This window comes from Antedon mediterranea, chromosome 8 (assembly GCF_964355755.1).
Source record: "Antedon mediterranea chromosome 8, ecAntMedi1.1, whole genome shotgun sequence".
Lineage (NCBI taxonomy): Eukaryota > Metazoa > Echinodermata > Crinoidea > Comatulida > Antedonidae > Antedon > Antedon mediterranea.
In genome coordinates, this window is record NC_092677.1 from 17,535,752 (window position 1) to 17,549,649 (window position 13,898).

General features: G+C 35.7%; 1 protein-coding gene and 1 long non-coding RNA gene across 2 annotated transcripts; both read right to left on the reverse strand.

Moving 5' to 3' along the window:
• Nucleotides 1–170: 170 nt before the first annotated feature.
• LOC140056544 (uncharacterized) lies at nucleotides 171–3,920 on the reverse strand. Its single transcript, XM_072101948.1, has 10 exons — nucleotides 3,302–3,920; nucleotides 2,866–2,976; nucleotides 2,614–2,716; nucleotides 2,201–2,456; nucleotides 1,548–2,082; nucleotides 1,276–1,462; nucleotides 929–1,186; nucleotides 673–844; nucleotides 430–578; nucleotides 171–337 (listed from the first exon to the last, which is right to left on the reverse strand). Exons 1-10 carry the CDS (start codon nucleotides 3,656–3,658, stop codon nucleotides 171–173), a joined length of 2,295 nt encoding a protein of 764 aa, XP_071958049.1. The 5' UTR covers nucleotides 3,659–3,920.
• Nucleotides 3,921–4,927: 1,007 nt separating this feature from the next.
• Nucleotides 4,928–12,385, reverse strand: LOC140056446 (uncharacterized). Its single transcript, XR_011846762.1, has 3 exons — nucleotides 12,123–12,385; nucleotides 10,996–11,299; nucleotides 4,928–5,051 (listed from the first exon to the last, which is right to left on the reverse strand). It is a non-coding gene; the product is annotated as an uncharacterized lncRNA (long non-coding RNA).
• Between the last annotated feature and the right edge of the window lie 1,513 nt (nucleotides 12,386–13,898).

Genomic DNA, 13,898 nt, shown 5'->3' on the forward strand with positions numbered 1-13,898 from the left:
AAATTGACTACAAATCTATATTTTTTGTTATAGAAAGTACAGGCACACAAGTTACAGGAACTTCGTGAAATGGACACATGGATACATGGGTCGAAGCAATCGTGTAATTATCCCAGCATGTGTTGTTTCGAGAATCCGAAACACATTTTCATCCGAGCAATACACCGGTTTCAAATATCCATCTCTTTAGGTTGAAAGCGTGTACGGTGAGCAGCTATTGCTTCAGTTTTGTTGGGACGGGCAAACTCGCTGCATAGTGGCGGTGGCACATCTTCAATTTGCATGATTTCGTTTTTACTGCAAGACATTACCAAGTCAACTAATTTACCAACATACTCTGCAAAATAAAAATTTCACCTTGATAATTTTGTTTAAATCATTTAAAACGTTAGTAATATTCAAAAAAAGTAAATAATTTACTGTACTTACCATAGGTTGGATTCACCATTACACACTTTACAACTGATCCGCCTTTCTTGAACTTTGGAAAATTTATGGCATAACGCATCTCACCATCCTTGGTCTGGGCCTGACAACGTCCACCATTCTCATTGTAATGCAATGCAGCTAATAGTGTTCTGTAATTAACAAATAAACAAAAAGAAATAAAATTTGAAGACTTTTTTTTATATATAAATTGTATTTTAATTATTATTATTTCATATTATTTACCTGCATTTTTGAACCCGAAATGTGAAGTGACATGCCTTTGGCGCATAATGGTTCAGAAGAGAGTGGAATGCTTCTAATTTCGATGTCTGGTGCTTTTCGCTCATCTGTCCAATGTCTTTTACTAACCTCGGATTTGTGACGATGTCTTTAGTTTTGTTGGCAGCAATACTACCTGTTGAAAAAATATATAGTATTATTTGTTTTTTATCAAAACAAGAAAATATTTACATGCGGTTTAAGAAATAGAATATCTCACCTGGGATTAACCATTTCTTCCGTGGTTCACCATCACTGATTTCATCATGGAGGCAACAAGGGAAGAGATCACCATGACCTGTGTGCATATTCTGCATATGCCGCAACAACGAGTTCCACTTTGCAACCATGACTTCCCCGTCCCCGGACGGTGTTGACGTAGCGCACCAATATATGTGGTGGTTGATGCTCTTAGCCCATGGTCTCAAGTCTTGACCACAAACCAACTTTGCTGCTGCGTCAATTTTTTTCTTGATTCCTTAAAAATGCAGAAATAAAATGTTACCAACACCCTATTAAAATAGCCAGATGTGAAATGTAGCGTTTCTAAACATTTGAAAGTCTCACCTTTAGCTATATGCCAAATGTCAAACTTGTGGGTTGTGCCGTCCATATTCTCACGAACCCACTTCTTGATCTGGGAGTGGCGGTCTGTCACCAACACATTAATTTTGACGTTTTCTTTCTTTAAACTCTCAACACCTCTTATAAGCCCTTCCTTTTCCATGGCGCTACTTGACGATACTTCATTTGACTAAAGGACAACATCTATTTTTAATCAATACATGAAGATTTGGTTTAGCATTTATTAGCGATTTTTATAGTGAAATAATACCTACTTGAACAAGCTGTACGTCTAGAATTTTTCCACCACTTAGATCCATCAGAGTATAGCAGCCATACTTTGCAGAATGACCAGGAGAGTCGCACCTTCCATCACCTCCAACCACTAGTTTCTCATACTCCCTTGTATGCTGTATTCTGCACCTCCTATCCTCTTCCCATAGACGTTCGATACTTGGCAACAAAAAATTGCGCTGGTGAACAAAGAACGTCTGTTGGGAAATGGCAGCACATTGCATATGATTTAGCATCCGAAGTGCTTTTGATGGACTGGACCCTGAAAAAAGAATTGCTGCCGATAACAGTAAATTGCCAGCTGGTGCATTCTGTATCTTTGGCTGTGACTCCCAATGTCGTGTGTAGTTGCAAGAAGGACATTGTTGCTTGACGCGGCAAAAGGTTCCTTGGACAAAACTTGTTGAACTGTCAGTTTCAGCACTACACATGGGACAAATTTGAAAAACAGCCAACAATCTGTCTTCGTAAACAATAAACTTTCGACCTCTAAAAGTATCTCCTGCTACATACTCCCTGAAAAATTGTATACAAATAAAAATGTTTAGGCTTACTTCAAATATTTGTTGGTAACTTTCATAGTATTTAAACCATCACATGTTACACAAGTTGTAAGAGTTATTTGAAAACTCACATTTTCTCATCTTCATTTGCATCCATCCCTATGTCTTCCCATGGGTCATAGTCTGGGTCGTTACAGTCATCATCATCGTTATCTTCTTCATCATCATCCTCCTCCTCCTCCTCTTCTTCTTCTTCTTCCTCCTCCTCTTCATCTTTTTCACTGTCTTCTCCATCCACTTCTTCACGGCCTTCTTTAATGTTTGGTGTTCTAGAGGTAATTTTATAATCATTGGTGCTTTGGTCATCCTCTGGAAATATCTGTACTCCTAAAAAACATTAAAAAAAATAATCATTTAGTTTCATGAATTGTAAAATAGAGAGATTTTCCAAGGTGTGATATAGGCCTATAAAAAAAATTGTATTGGAACATGTACTGTATACTGGAATGAAATTTCTTTCCAGGAGAATAAAAAAGAAAATTACCTTTATCAAACATACGCGTCTTGAATTGAATACTTAAATTAGACGTCTTTACTTTAGGCTGCTTATGTTTGCAACAATCGCAATGAACAACAATTGGGTCCGTCTGGAAATGAAGGACATTGTTGAGATAATAAAATTACATTCAAAAGTAAATACATTTTTATATTTGGTTGCTCATTGCATAATTTTTTTATATGTATCAAGTGTTAATTTGTTCCCAATTTACTCATTAAATGTTAATTGTAATCTTACCTGTACTTCTGCAACAGCTGTGTTATTTTCATCATCTGTAGTTTCAACTGATGATATCATGTCATCAAAGTCCATGTTGTCATTCTGTAGTAGAGGAATTTCTTGCAACACCTATCCATAAATAAATATACAGTAATTTATTATCCAATAATTATTAACTGACTACAGACTCAGACTCAAAAATTTCATCTAAAATTGAATAGACTACCAAAAATGTACAGGCTAGTTAGGTAAGCCTAGGTTAATAGTAATACGAATCGTGTAGGTAGTGTAGGCTAGAGAGTAGTAGTAGGTCTGTACTAGTAACTTGAGTAGGTAGTGTGTAGTAGCATGTAGGCCTAGTACTAGTAGGCCTAGACTAGTAGGCCTAGACTAGTACTAGGTAGTAGTAGACAGTATCCTAGCTAGCCTAGCTAGGCCTATTTTATTTACTTACTCTTGCTCTCTCACGTTTTTCGTAGGCATTAGATCGTCTTTTCTTTTTGTTATTTGCAACCAGTTGCCCTGGAGGATCGGGCCGTTTAAAAACAGTTGGTATTGCTCCTTTTACCAGCCGCATATAATTGTTGCCACTCATCCCAATTGAACTTGCAAGTAAACTCCTTGCCTCGTAGTCCGTCTCCAGAAAATGATCGCTACATAGGACCGAATATGCCGAAGCTTGGAAATTGCTCCGTGTTCTCGAAACGGCATTAGTCCACTTCTTCCTCAAAATTTCATCTTTTGGGAACTTATGGAAGTTCACATTGTGTGTATGGTTGTTGTCACAACCAGCAGCTACACAACGAGGCATTTTAAAATGCTAAAATCTCTGTTTGAAAATGTGTGCTTTAAACTATCGATCGGTAAAATATGAATATGCACTATGTAATGAAACCACCGCGCCAAACACTGTTACTGCTTATGCGTCATTTCCGCTAAAGGTCATGTAAAGGTCATAGTCGGTAGGTGGGGCGTGCGGCGAAGAAAACCGTCAAAATCGGTGGTTTAAAAGTCGTTTTATACAACAATGCGATAAAAAAAAATAAAATAGAAGATGAAGATATGTTAATTTTGTAATAGTTTAATGATTTTTAATGAACTGAGTGAAGATTAGTATTGTCACCTTAATTATTCTTTAAAGAATAAATAAGCGAATTTAAAGGCCGGACCAGTTTTGGCCTAGCCGGACCTGTTTTAGCGGCTGTTCAACGCCAAAATCGATCCGGCCGGACCGATTTTGGCCGGATCAATTTTGGCGTGACAGTACCTATTATGCATCATACATACAGTTATACATTGTAGCATAGCATGTTCTAATTTGTTGGTATGATGACGTTATCAAAATAAACTTGAAGATGAAAATTTCGAAAGAATGAATGTAGCAAAAAAAAAATATAAGGTTTGGAAGAAAATTTGGCGTGTACATGTGCAATGCGCGCTCTTTAAAATTGTTATGAATGTGACGAAAGAGATGAAAAAAATTTTTTAATTCAACTGGCCATATCACAACATCCGATGTGAATTTTTATGTGAATTCATATCTAAATTTCAGCAGCTATCAATTTATTTTCACGAATCATTCTATTCCAACTCAAGTTCCATCTTTGCTATATTAACAGTCCAGTCAACATTAGGGGATAGTGAATGAAAACTAACTATACCCTATATTACATAGTAATTTTTATATTAAAAGTCTAGACACAATAATTGACAAATGAGTTTTAAGTCAATTACCAAACCAATGTTTATTAAAGAAAAGCAATAGAAAATAAAAATGCATTTCAACTTTTAAAATCCAAAAGGAAAACGAATTATACGGTCTTTTCATCGTTTTCGATAAATGTCATGGCGGGACATGTGTTATTTAAATTTTTTGGTTGGGAAATCTTTTTTTTTGTGAAGGCTAATGAAAATGTCAATGGTTATAATTATAATTTAATTGGTAAACAATGTAACATAATTGCAAAGAATGGTGAAATTAAACCAGCTAATTTAATGATTATATTGCATTATTTTTTAGGGCAGTCGCATATGTGTATAAAAAGAAGGAAGTATTAAAAAATAATGTATTATAAATATAATAATAATCAATTTACTTACTTCTGAAACAGTCCCACGTACTGAAATCCTATGTTTTGTAGGAATTCGTGGGATATCGGCAATTTTGAGTACAGGGGAAATTGGTAGGCATCAATGAAAAAAAACTGCAAATATAAAAAAAGAAAGAAATGAATGAATGAACTAATTCTGTGATCTTTGTCGGTATGAATTTATGCATTACCGTACATTGAAAATGCTCAAACTAAACAAGAAGCTGTTGTTGATACCAATGAAGGAAAAAAAAGAAAAAAAGGAAACATGGCTTCACAGATGATGGAAATAATTTATATTTGGCTAAATCCTTTTCCATCAATGATTGTGTAATATATTGGTATGAGGTTTCTGACTTGTAATGAAGACTCTTACTCGCTTAACTGTCGTAACACATATTGTTTATTCAATAATACTTGATGCAATAATGATACAGTACAATATACAACTATAACTATAAGTTGATACAGGGGTGTTTAAGTGGGAATGATTGATCTTATCTGGGGAGGTTACAATGATGAATTGGCCCTGTCGAATCTCTGCTTAAAACTGTCAATATCTAATTGTTTTACAATGGGAACGGTTAGAGAGGTCAAATAAACTGTTTACTTTTTGGATTTAATTATGAACTAAATGGACTAAATGTACTTGAAACATCTGGACAATTTCTCCTCTGGTCTTTCTGGGCCAAGTTTGTGAACTTAGTTGAATTCTAATACAAAGGTTGATTTCTTAATTATAAAAGTATATCATTATATTACAATTGCTTCTTCCATCAAAACTCGAAACTCCCCTGGGTCTTGGTTACCTCTTGGGAGATGTTTAGCAGTTACAATTTATATTTGGCTAAATCCTTTTTCATCAATGATTGCTTCTTCCATCAAAACTCGAAACTCCCCTGGGTCTTGGTTACCTCTTGGGAGATGTTTAGCAGTTACAATTTATATTTGGCTAAATCCTTTTTCATCACTGATTGCTTCTTCCATCAAAACTCGAAACTCCTCTGGGTCTTGGTTACCTCTTGGGAGATGTTTAGCAGTTACAATTTATATTTGGCTAAATCCTTTTTCATCAATGATTGCTTCTTCCATCAAAACTCGAAACTCATTTGGGTCTTGGTTACCTCTTGGGAGATGAAGTTCCAAAGTTGAGGCAGTTAGGTATTATCCTTTTAAAATGTGACGTCTAGAGAAAAATCGGATCCTTATTTTTTCATAGAAACCCAGTGGAGGAATGGTATCTGCTCCGCTAACAAATATGAGGAAATCTTCTAGGTTGTTCTTGCCAACAAATCAAGTTACATTATGTACTTGCATAGATCTTCATCATTAGTGTTTTGCTCTTGTTCAAAGTTTACTTTTCCTTTTTCCGTCTCATCAGATATCTCATGAATCCAAGCAGCTGCCGTTAAAACAATCTGTTCATTGCAGACACCAGGCGTCTTTACATTACTGTGAACTGATCCCACTTTAAATCCATATCTGAAATATCTTGTGTAACTTTCTCCTGAAATTAAAACAATTTATTTAAATGATTTCAAATGATAAGATGTATACAATTGATATCTATTTGATTTGAATAGATTAGCCGTCTTGTTGTAAAGCATTAAAAACTCACTTGCCATTGTATCTTGTGTGCCTCAAGGAATTCAGCAATCAAATGTTCACAAATCTATGTGCTTGACACCAGTCCATTTCAGACAGGTATTAGCTTGATATGCGAGGGTATGGTAAAGGCAGTTTTCATCACCTGGTGTTGCGTGTATTCCTACCCTAATGTCAGCATGTGAAAAACGTACTTCAAATGAATTTTTTTAGGAATTGAATATCTCTTACTCGTGATCTGTGGAGTTGTTCTGCAACTTGTGAATTTCGCATTTCTTTTTTTAAATTAAATTGGAGCAAGGTATCGAAGAGGCAAAGCAGTGTCCTCGTTTGGCTGCATTATATTTTCCTCTGTTGGTTCTGCATGTCTTATCGTTTGGGTAGAAACCATTTGGGGCATATGGCATACAACATAATTCTCTGTGTGATGAGTAAAATAGAAAGGAATGTCAATAATGTTTGGGTTTAATTAAATCTCCTCTCCCATCTCACCTGACGTTATTATTTACACTATTTAAATATACCCAATTGAATATATGAAATGACATTTGATTAGTGTATGTACAGTATTCTTTAATGTCACTTAAGTCTAAGACAACAGTAGTTTGCTTAGACTGTCTGGCCTTTCTTCCACCTTCTTTATCTTTAGCAGACGTTCCAACCCTCCCGATTTATCCGGGAATCTCCCGAATTTTAACATCACCTCCCGGTCTCCCGAATTTTTAAATATATCTCCCGATTTCACACATTCCTATAAAATTCAGTATTAAATTAAATCTCTAATCACTTAGAGAATTGGTAAGGTATAGATCTAATCTATACCTTACCAATTCTCTATCGATTGCACACTATTAGTGTGTGGTAACGGGAACTAGAGTGGGCGTTGAGGACAGGTGGTTGAAACACGAGGTTGAGAAAGAAAGTAGACAATAAAGTGTTGATTCATAAGACTGTGTTTCTTGCTCTTATTTAAATTGTGTGGATACTACAAACTGTATTTTTAACTCAATTTAAATTTTAAAAAAGTAACCGTTTTCATGTGAATTAGCCTGACAAAAACCAACAAATACCTTAATCTGCGCTGCCAACATTTTAAACATTATTGCACATTATTTTTCTCTAACTGAACCCAGGTCGAATACACTGTAAAGCTACAATAAAATACCAAAAGACCTTTTATTAGAATTTTTTCAAGGTCAAACCATATATAGCCTCTACTATAAGTACTCCGTTAACTTGTGCTTTTACAAAAACGAAATTTGTCATCTATTTAAAAGAATCATTTTACAATAACTTCTTCCAATAATTAACTTTTTAACAAAATTTTTATGGGTATATACAACATAATTCATCTCAAGAAGTTGAATTGAATATATTGAAAATGACAAGAATGATTATGTTGTATATACCCATAAAAATTTTGTAATTACACAATTCACATGCATGAACTTGTATTTCTGTGTAGGCCTACCCTATCTAAGTATATGTATACATTTATATTAATTTCTTCTATGTACATTTTATGTTTAATGCTAGTAATACTGTAGGTCTAATCAAATTGTCTGACATTGTGCGAGATATTATGCGCGATCCAGCGTTTAAAAGAGATCTTGCTGAGCGGTTGCCGCACCTCGAGAAGCAGCACGTTGTACACGCGTCAGATCTTCCCTGTATACCAATTCAGCAGTAACTGCAACCTGCTCACTTTCCTCGTGCAATACTTCTAAAAGTAAGTACAGTTGAAGTTTAGCTGAAAGAAAATCGACAAGGTAATGGTTACAGTGTTGCAATGTTAGGCATAGTTGAATTCCGCCCTATACTCAACTTGCGATATTCCTGTCCCACATTCTCTATGTTGCCACAAGTCACATCCATCGCACTGTACAGCTTCTTGGTTATCTGTTACTTTGAGATCGCATTCCTTAAATGTAAATGTAAGCGTTGTCGTTTGATGACAGTGGTAATGGTCCGACAAAATCCACCCCTACATGGTACCAAGGGCTTTTGACAGGTATTGGATGCAACTCTGGTCTTGTTACTGTCATTTTACGATTCATCTTTTGACATGTATCACAGCTAGCAATCTGAAATAACATAATGTTTATTTGAAATAGAGAATGCTTTGCTTATACCCCGTTAAGAGTTAATTTATTACACATATTAACCCAATAGGGGAATTGTACAACCATTGTACAAGTAAGCTCACCATTTCTTTAACATCTTTCACCATTCCCATCCACATGAAACGTTCACTTATACGGGCCAGGGTACGTTTAACAGCCATGTGTCCAGATGTTGGATCTCGATGACAAGCATGCGCAATTTTTTGCTGTTCTTCTTTATCTCTGACAAACTGGAGTTTCATATCATGCATGGAACGGACAATTGATAAAGTGGTTTCATAGGGAAAGGAATGTTTTTTATAAATTTACCTGTGAAATGCAACAAGCTATTTTATTTAGTGAATTGGATAATAACAAAAAATCTTCTCTTCTGTACAGAGGCTTCAATTAGTAATATTTAAGTTGTGGTGGAGTAGTATTTCACTAAATGAACAAATAGAGTTGTTTTGTTGTAATTTAATTGCTGCAGCGAACTTAGAGATGCTGTCAGCTGCTGTATTTGAATAAGAAAAAAGTATATCTTACCGAATATCGGTAAGAATATTATTTAACTGCAGTTGCAGTTAAAAGACATTGAAAGCAATTTTCCAACTTTGAATGTATCTTCACCGTTCCTTCTCATTTTTTTTGCTAACTCAAAATCAGTTGTTAATTTGCTTATTTTTCTGATTTTGAATAATTTCCATTTTTCTCTATCCGGTTGTTCGTGTTTATATGGCAATTTTAAAATGTTTGATTGGCCAACCGGCCAATCACCGCTCTGACAATTTTTTTTTCAAAAAAAAAAAAACAATTGCATTTTTTATTTTTCTGTGCCAAAACAAAAACATTACGAAAACTTTCTGGCTACACAACTACAGCGCCCGTTGCCATTAGACTACCAACCATTTGCTATTCAACAGTGAATCTAATGGCAAATGGTCAGTTTAGTCTTTAGCACTAACTGATACACAAGCTACACTAGCATGCCTTGACCGTTAGACCCTAAATTTTTGAATTGGCCCCTAAGTTTTTTAGTATTTTGACAGTCAATATAAGCTGTACAATTCTTACCCTCATAACAGGCCCTAATAGGCACTTCCAGCTTTTGATGACCCCACTCCTCCAATCCGAATCATCTTCATTTATGACGATTTCCAGCTTAATATGGGCATGGGCTTTTTCTTATCTTCTGAATTTTCGGCCATATCCTGCAGGAACAGCGCTTGGCCATGATTTTTAGAAACAATGAAACAGGGTCAATTGATTTGGGTTCACAGAATTCACCATGGCTTCAATCCCTGTAAAAGTTTTGTACAAGGGAAGGTGGGGCACATCCTAAGGTTCAAGGAAGATTTGTTTCATTTCTGTGTGCCTGAAGGCCCTAGGGGTGTGGGTTCACAGAATGCTCAATAGAAATTTTATAAAGAATAATCAGTTATGACATATCTCCATCGTAAGTCAGTTGGATGGCTCATATTTCTGTAGCGTTCATGGCCACAGATTCAAAACCCAACGATGCCTAAATTTTGTTTGTAAACGCCATCTTCTTTCTTGACCATTGTCTTTTCTCACCATTTGGCAAGAGGGATTGGTCTATTTTGTTCCTACTTAAAGGTGTAGGCTACATTTTTGTCCCCCAAAAAAATGAAAAATGAAGTTAGACAGTTATGTAATATCTATTATTAATTGTGGACATGGTATGCGCCTTCATAATGGATTTCGTTCTGGTATTCTCATTGTGCATACCCCAAAATGATCGTTTCCTTCTGTTGATTGAGGCATGTATGGACTCTCCTCCCTGCTCTCCTAGCAGTCCTAACCCTCCCTGATTGAGGCATGTATGGACTCTCCTCCCTGCTCTCCTAGTAGTCCTAACCCTCCCTGATTGAGGCATGTATGGACTCTCCTCCCTGCTCTCCTAGCAGTCCTAACCCAAGTCCCCACTCCTTTATTGATAGTAGCACATGATCCTCAAGTAAACACCCTGCAATGGTTGATACTGTTCTGCACGGCTTAGTATTTAGAGTTGATGTACTTTACTTCAATCTCTGCTGCCTTCGTTGTGAGCTTACTAATGGAAAAGAGATCTACTTCTATACTAAACACTCTAGAAACATTCTTGCATAGATTATGTATGACATAAGACTTTATAAAAATAAATAATACAGTATTATTATAAGTAGTCACCAAACCAAAACACTCACAGATTATACTCTCTATGAAAAAAAATAATAATCTACATTTATAGATAAAGATATTAGTGTATTTGTTACTCTGTTGTAATACATGGTATCTTATCCATGTTTTTAAAAACTGAAACAATAAAACTACATCCACTGTAGACCTACGTGCCAACTGGAATAAACAACAGTAGCTCATTTTTTTATTCCAACTCGCAAAACAGTTCCTTCTAGCGTTCTCTCATTATCATTGCCAGGGCCATCAACTGTGATGCTTACTTGCAGTGATGCTTGCAGCCTGCAATGTTTTGGCTGGTGTGGATTTTAGTTAGGTAATCTCCTGCTTATCTGAACAAGTATTGCTGATCTTGTTTGTGTATGCCCGTATGTCATCACATCTGTTTTTGAGTGTCTTTTTACTGCATTTTACACTCAACACTGATGGATTGGAAATGAATCCAATTTTCCTAGGCTGTAAAACAGGCGTGTTTGAAAAGTTTAGTTTATAGATTTGATTACCAGATAATCTATTGGAAGACTTTTTAGACGAATTTAATGCACTTGTCAATTGTATGACCCACCGTTGGGTCATACAATAGCAATAGTAATTTCTGATTCTATTCTGGTATTCTCATTGTGCATACCCCAAAATGATCGTTTCATTCTGTTGATTGAGGCATGGAGTTGTTACAACTCCCTGATTGAGGCATGTATGGAAATACATCATTTCACGGAAGAATGTTGTTGATGTTACATGTTCACCGCGCATATAAAAGTGACATGTAACGCGTAGGAAGTTGATTACAGATTAATTTTGCGCAATTTGAAATTTGAAATGTGCGTTTGCACGTAAGTTGTCGTAAAAAATGTCATTTTTAGTGTACAAAAATTGACGTCAATCAGAAATATGAGATGCACCAGTTCACATAAATTTCCATATGCTGACTAAGTTATGAAATTGAATATTTACAAGTTGTGAGTTGCGTGCCAACGCGACTTTGCAGCTCAATTATGTCGGTTGGTAGATTGGTTGGTCAGTGAACACAAATTTCTGCAGCTGACTGCAGCTATGGCCTTGGTGACATACGCAAGACACAACAAGGCCATATACATGGCTGCAGTCACGTGCTCAAACTTTAATTAGTGTTTACCGACCGACATTGTGAGCTGTAGAGTCGTGTTAGCACGCGACTAAAATGGAGGAGAAAGAAAGAATAATGTTGGTCTCGGTTTCAGGTTTAGGTTTATTTTGGAATTGGCAATAGCCTACAACATAACATTTATCGGTTTTATACTTTACTATCTGTTACTTCAGCAACCGCGTTGTAAGAAATTGTTGCCGACAACGGTAGATATCGGTTACTGTAAACGATAAGTCTTCAGGAACCTTATAAGTTTTCCCATCGTCAGTCACGATATCTACTGGGTACCTGAAAAAGGGAAATGTAATAAGAACGATAAGTCTTCAGGAACCTTATAAGTTTTCCCGTCGTCAGTCACAATATCTACTGGGTACCTGAAAAAGGGAAATGTAATAAGAACGATAAGTCTTCAGGAATTCCATGGTCACTCGCATTACACATTAGTCATTTTTGTTAGTCTAAGCTTTGTACTTTCTATACTAATTGGATTTTTAAGTCAATGTTTTATATGAACATACTTACGTCAGCATTCACACGAGGAGCGAGCTAGACACCGTGACGCTGGTAGTTTTAGGAGCGCGTGTGTTTTGAAAATGGGTATTTTCCGAAGATTGTAAATCGTGTTTTCTTTTTAAACTCTTGAATTCATAATAGTAATTGAACTCTTAGCTCTTTCACTGTCTAGGCCTATTTACACACAACTATTAATGCTAACCCTAGCTCTAGTAAGTAGGGCCTAGCTAGGCCTACTCTTCTTAATTAAAAGATTAATCCACGTCTAGCGACGGTCAATCGCGATTAGGTTACATCTTTTTTTTTTTAGAATTAAGTGGGGTGGCTAGCCACCCTATTCACCCCCCCCTAGATCCGCCACTGATGAATGGGGTTGCAATTTACCGTAAATTTGGTGGATGCCGTGCTTGAGGCATGGCCTTCTTGGGTAATTACTACTGCGCTCACGATAATGTTATCAGTAAGGGTTGCGACATTTTCCGCCGCAGATCCCCATAGCGTTATACTCATGGGGGCCTCTCTTGTCCCCATGGTCAGTGTTCTTCTGGTGTAGGTTGGTGCCTGAGTCAGTTGGCCGATCTAAAAGAGAAATATAATTATTTTAAGGCAACATTGTGATTTTTATTTTAGAATGAGAAAGTGAAATTGTATGTTTTAACCAAAGATGTAAAAAGATTTAATTGGAAAATTATGAAAACGAAACTCTAACGCATTGATTTTTCTCCGCTTTTTCGTACATCCCGAATAATTTCGTTGTTACGTAATAATAATGAAACTAGCGTTTAAACGAGCACTCTTTTTAGTAGGCAGGTCTTGTTTGTGAGTTTGTTAGGGAAAGTTAAAGGAAAAGTATCTAAGTATATTTATACATTTATATTAATTGTTCAATAGTTCGTTTAAGTGGTATAAGTAAACTATCAATATGTATAGAAAAGTTGTATACATCGTTTGGTTTCTTGAAAAGGAAAATGTATATAGGTGGAAAAATATTAAATGTAATAAAATGACTGATTATATTATTTGATTCAGAAGAGGAATATATGGATTAAAATTTAAAAATAACTTGTGCAGAAAAGTCATAGCTTATTAAGCTATTTTATTGATAAAAAAAATAAAATTGCTTATTCAATATACAAATTGAACACAACCATACTGCGAATAAAATAATATAATCAGAGTCTTCACTCCATGCATCGCCATCAGAATCACTCGATTCTTTGATCTCTGCTTCTTCCGTTTCACTGTCATTTTCCACCTCATCATGTGTGTCATCATTTGAAAACATTGTCCATGTCTTTCTTAATTACACTGTATCCTAATCTCATTATGTATTGGTTTAATTATTTTGTTATGTATTGTATAATGCATAAGGACATATTTAGAAACTGACTGATCTCTATAATGGTTCCCTAGAGA

What these genes read in the sequence shown, in the direction of transcription:
- LOC140056544 (XM_072101948.1), bottom strand. Translation starts at nt 3,658, where the DNA reads ATGCCTCGTTGTGTAGCTGCTGGTTGTGACAACAACCATACACACAAT. An exon ending in TAGACGTACAGCTTGTTCAA is followed by an intron (nt 1,463 to 1,547) that starts GTAGGTATTATT and finishes GTTGTCCTTTAG; the next exon opens with TCAAATGAAGTATCGTCAAG. An exon ending in TTTCGGGTTCAAAAATGCAG is followed by an intron (nt 579 to 672) that starts GTAAATAATATG and finishes TGTTAATTACAG; the next exon opens with AACACTATTAGCTGCATTGC.